The following is a 3616-nucleotide window of genomic DNA, read 5'->3' as shown; positions in this document are numbered from 1 at the left end:
TCTCTCTCTCTCTCTCTCTCTCGAAATACGTATTAATGTTGCTAAATGATATGGCGTCTTTGCATTTGCGTATACCTTCAATCTCAATCACTGCAATCAGCTGCATTTTAAAGTGACAAATATGTTCAGATTTCTGCAATAAATCTCTGAAAATAATGATCATAAATCTTCAGATTTTATTCTATTTATAGAAGTACAGTTTTCTTACGGTTTTGGTATTCACCACACAAAGCCAAACACGGTTAATACAATGTCAATTTCACGTATTTCTTTATTCTTCAATATATTCATTTTCACGATATGATAACTTTTTTGTGACATACATTCCATCATTTTGAAACCACAATAACACTACACAAACGGTTTTATAACATTTCCACAGGACCTGTTGGATTGCACGGAATGATAAATGTATTTTCACACGATTTCTCCTCTTCGGACTCTTCAGAATTTGTGATCCAAACATTTGAATTCCGAAACACTGAGATGCTAGAGTAAATCTCGCTGCAGAATAAAACTGTCGTGAGATATGGAACTGCGGGACTGGTTTTGTATTCATAATGGATTTTTCGAGTGTGCATGAAAATGGAATTTCATAGAATTGTGTCGGAAGATTTTTATCAAGGAAATATTTGCTTATGCCACTTCTGTCCGTGAATAAATTGCATTGCAAGTAATTATTTTATTTCAGTGTACTTCTGCGTGTACCCTTCCAAAGAAGATATGAGAAGATATGAGGCATAATATTTCCAAAATAGTAGGCTACTTTTTATAGGCCTAATATTACTATTTACCATATGCGGTTCATTTGTTTGTTTGTGCGTAATTTATAACGTAGGCTATTTTTTTTAATACCTTCTTAGTTTGCAGGAATTTTTTACTGTACTAATAGCTTTCAGGTACTTGTGAAACACAACATTGCCAGCTCAAATATAAATTAAATTTGAACTTTCCTCTTTCTCTCCTACAGTTTTTATTTTATTTGTATATTACTGTTTTAACATATGTTCATGTAACATATTAAATGCATAGCTTATATGAAACCTTTACAATATTTGAACCATCACGGTGTCCTCAGTTATTTTTTAAGCCTAATTTTAACCTAAACCTTATTTTGTAAGATTCTTTATTTCATATTTCCACTTTTAGTCAGCTATAGGTTACTGCAAAGCTAGAAATTCAAGCTGCTTTTTAAGAAAATAGGTAGTCCACGTTTCTTTTCAGCTTCGTTGATATTTAAAAATAATGTGGCCATCTAAAATATTTACCCAAGGCCGAATAATAAAATATACATTTGTCTCGCTATTTGTAAACGGAAAATGTACTTGTAGGATTTTATTGCCATGTCATTGGTTTTTAGAAAGCAAACAAACAAACAAACAAACAATTAAATTAATAAATAAATGAATGAATAACATTATTTCCATAGCACATCTGCTAAATGAAATGTTACGAATAAATAAATAAATAGATATATACATTAATTCGTAAGTAAATAAAAGATGCCATTGTAAATTAATCCATTCGCTGCTGCTCTGCCCGCGGATGTATAACTTGAAAAAACGATGTATAAGTCAAAGTCAAAACTATGTCAAACATTATGGTTTAAAACAGTCCCATAGTGTCCCGGTAATCACGTGGTATGCAGTTTCTCCTCTGGTTCCGTATAGTGAGATGTATAGACTTGGATGGGTTAAACGGGAAACCGCGAACAATGGACGTATGGTGTGTGTTTACATTGCAGTTCACGTTCCTTTGACATCTTGTAAACCTTCACTCCACATAAAAACGTTAAAATGTTTTGTTCACTTATATATAGCCTAGCTATGTATCGGTCTGCACACTCTCTCCATATTTGGTTATCCATGTATTTTCAGTTATAGTGCTTAGTTTGTGCCTGACGCGCGCTGTGTGTGTGTCTGTGCGTGTATGCCATGTCTGTCTGTGCGTTGAAAAAGCGGGACTGCGCGCATTAGGAAGTGAATTTGGTGGGTGTGGAAAATGTGCAGTAACGACGTTTTCAGTCCGTTTTTAATCCTGCAGATTATATTTGTATGCTTCTATGAGACCCTCCATAGAGTGGATGAAGCCGGAGATGCTGCATATGCCGCCTATTACAAAGATGGCAACGTCGAAGAACACCTGGTGCCACAAAAGATTTCTCCACTGCAGCTTCAAGTGAAAGAGGCTAGGAAGCAGAAAGCATAGCCCGGCGCCCGTCAGACTGCCAGTGAGCCCCATCAGGAGAGCGAAGTGTGGTACATAGATAGCCATGAGCAAAGTGAACACTACAAGGCTACACCGAAGGGTGAGACCCCACGATTTCAGGCGTCCATCACCCCCGTAACAGTCGGGGAAAAATGCTCGCCCTCCATCCTGAAAGAGAGACTTCTCCAAGACCTCCACAGCAGCAAAGAATGGTAGCGGGTATGACAGCAAGGCCTTGGATACCAGGAAAAGGTTGACCACGGCCCTAATAGTGGATGGTAAATTGTCAGTGATGACTTCCTTCGTGGCGTCTGCCCAGGTCAGGTAGGCCACGAGGGCAAACAGTCCTTTGAGGATGCAAGCGGCGATGTGGGTCCAGTTCATCATACAGTGAAACTCGCTGGGTTTCTGCATGTTCCCCTCCAACGACGGTAGAAAAATCTGCGACGTGTAGCTGAAGACTATGATCCCGATTGAAATGGGGAACTTCTTGACGTCAATGTAGAACTTAACTTTGTCCCAGGCCCAGTCTCGTGCTCTTGAGAGGCAGTACGCTATTACCAGGACGTTGATAACGAAGTGAGCCAGGGTGCAGAGCAAGCTGAACTTGGACACAGCCTTAAGGTTCTTGAGGAAGGCGCAGGGTAGCAACGCGGCGGTAGCGATGATCGCCCAGGACTTTTGCGAAACGGGCATATGGGGGAAGCTATTGTACATCAGGTTTCCGCTAACTACCACATACAGAATACAGGTCATTACCAGCTCGATTATTTGGGCTACATTCACGACGTGGCCGCCCAGGGACGGGAATCTCGGCGCGCAGCAGGCGTTGGCGATGTCCACATAGGAGTCTCTCACGCGCACCAGCTCTCCGTCTTCGTTCTCCTCGTACAGACAAGCGATGAGAATTTTCCCGGTGTAACAGCACACCACGGCTGCGAATATGATGAGAAACAGTCCGAGGTATCCTCCGTGGAGAATGGCGTATGGTAGCCCAAGCACGAACATACCCTGCAAATACAAAACACAGCCATTTTATTGAATAAGAATACTCCGCACTTTCTTACATGAGGACACTGATGTTCTGCTTCTGTAAGTCACTTTGGGGTAAGAGCGTCTGTTGAGTGAACGTAATGTAATGTGAAAATAAATGCTACCACCACGAACAGCCTCGCGCCTCGAGGCCACATCCATTGGGTGTATTCCATATATTGCGTCAAAAAGTGTAACGTTGTGACTACTAAGGTAAAATGGCAAAACGAAGCTTTGGGTATATCTTATAAAATTCTTGGCTATGTGAATTATTGAATGGTATGTGTCTTTATCTAGATTTGTCGGTAGGGTATATGTAGGCTTTGGCCATGCCCGGTTTGTTTTTCGTCATCAGCTTGCATAGGTGGACCACAAA

The 3616-nt window shown here is 40.6% G+C and overlaps 1 protein-coding gene across 1 annotated transcript in view; it reads right to left on the bottom strand.

Annotated features, from left to right (window-relative positions):
* Window positions 1-253: 253 nt before the first annotated feature.
* Window positions 254-3616, bottom strand: part of LOC133110424 (vesicular inhibitory amino acid transporter) — a 5133-nt gene continuing 1770 nt past the window's right edge. The window contains exon 2 of the mRNA XM_061220519.1: window positions 254-3219. Coding sequence (XP_061076503.1) covers window positions 2032-3219 — 1188 coding nt within the window. The 3' untranslated portion in view covers window positions 254-2031. The remainder of the gene's footprint in view (window positions 3220-3616) is intronic.

Source organism: Conger conger, chromosome 14 (assembly GCF_963514075.1).
Source record: "Conger conger chromosome 14, fConCon1.1, whole genome shotgun sequence".
NCBI lineage: Eukaryota > Metazoa > Chordata > Actinopteri > Anguilliformes > Congridae > Conger > Conger conger.
The sequence above is the reverse complement of the archived record's forward strand: the minus strand, read 5'-3'. Positions and strand labels throughout refer to the sequence as shown.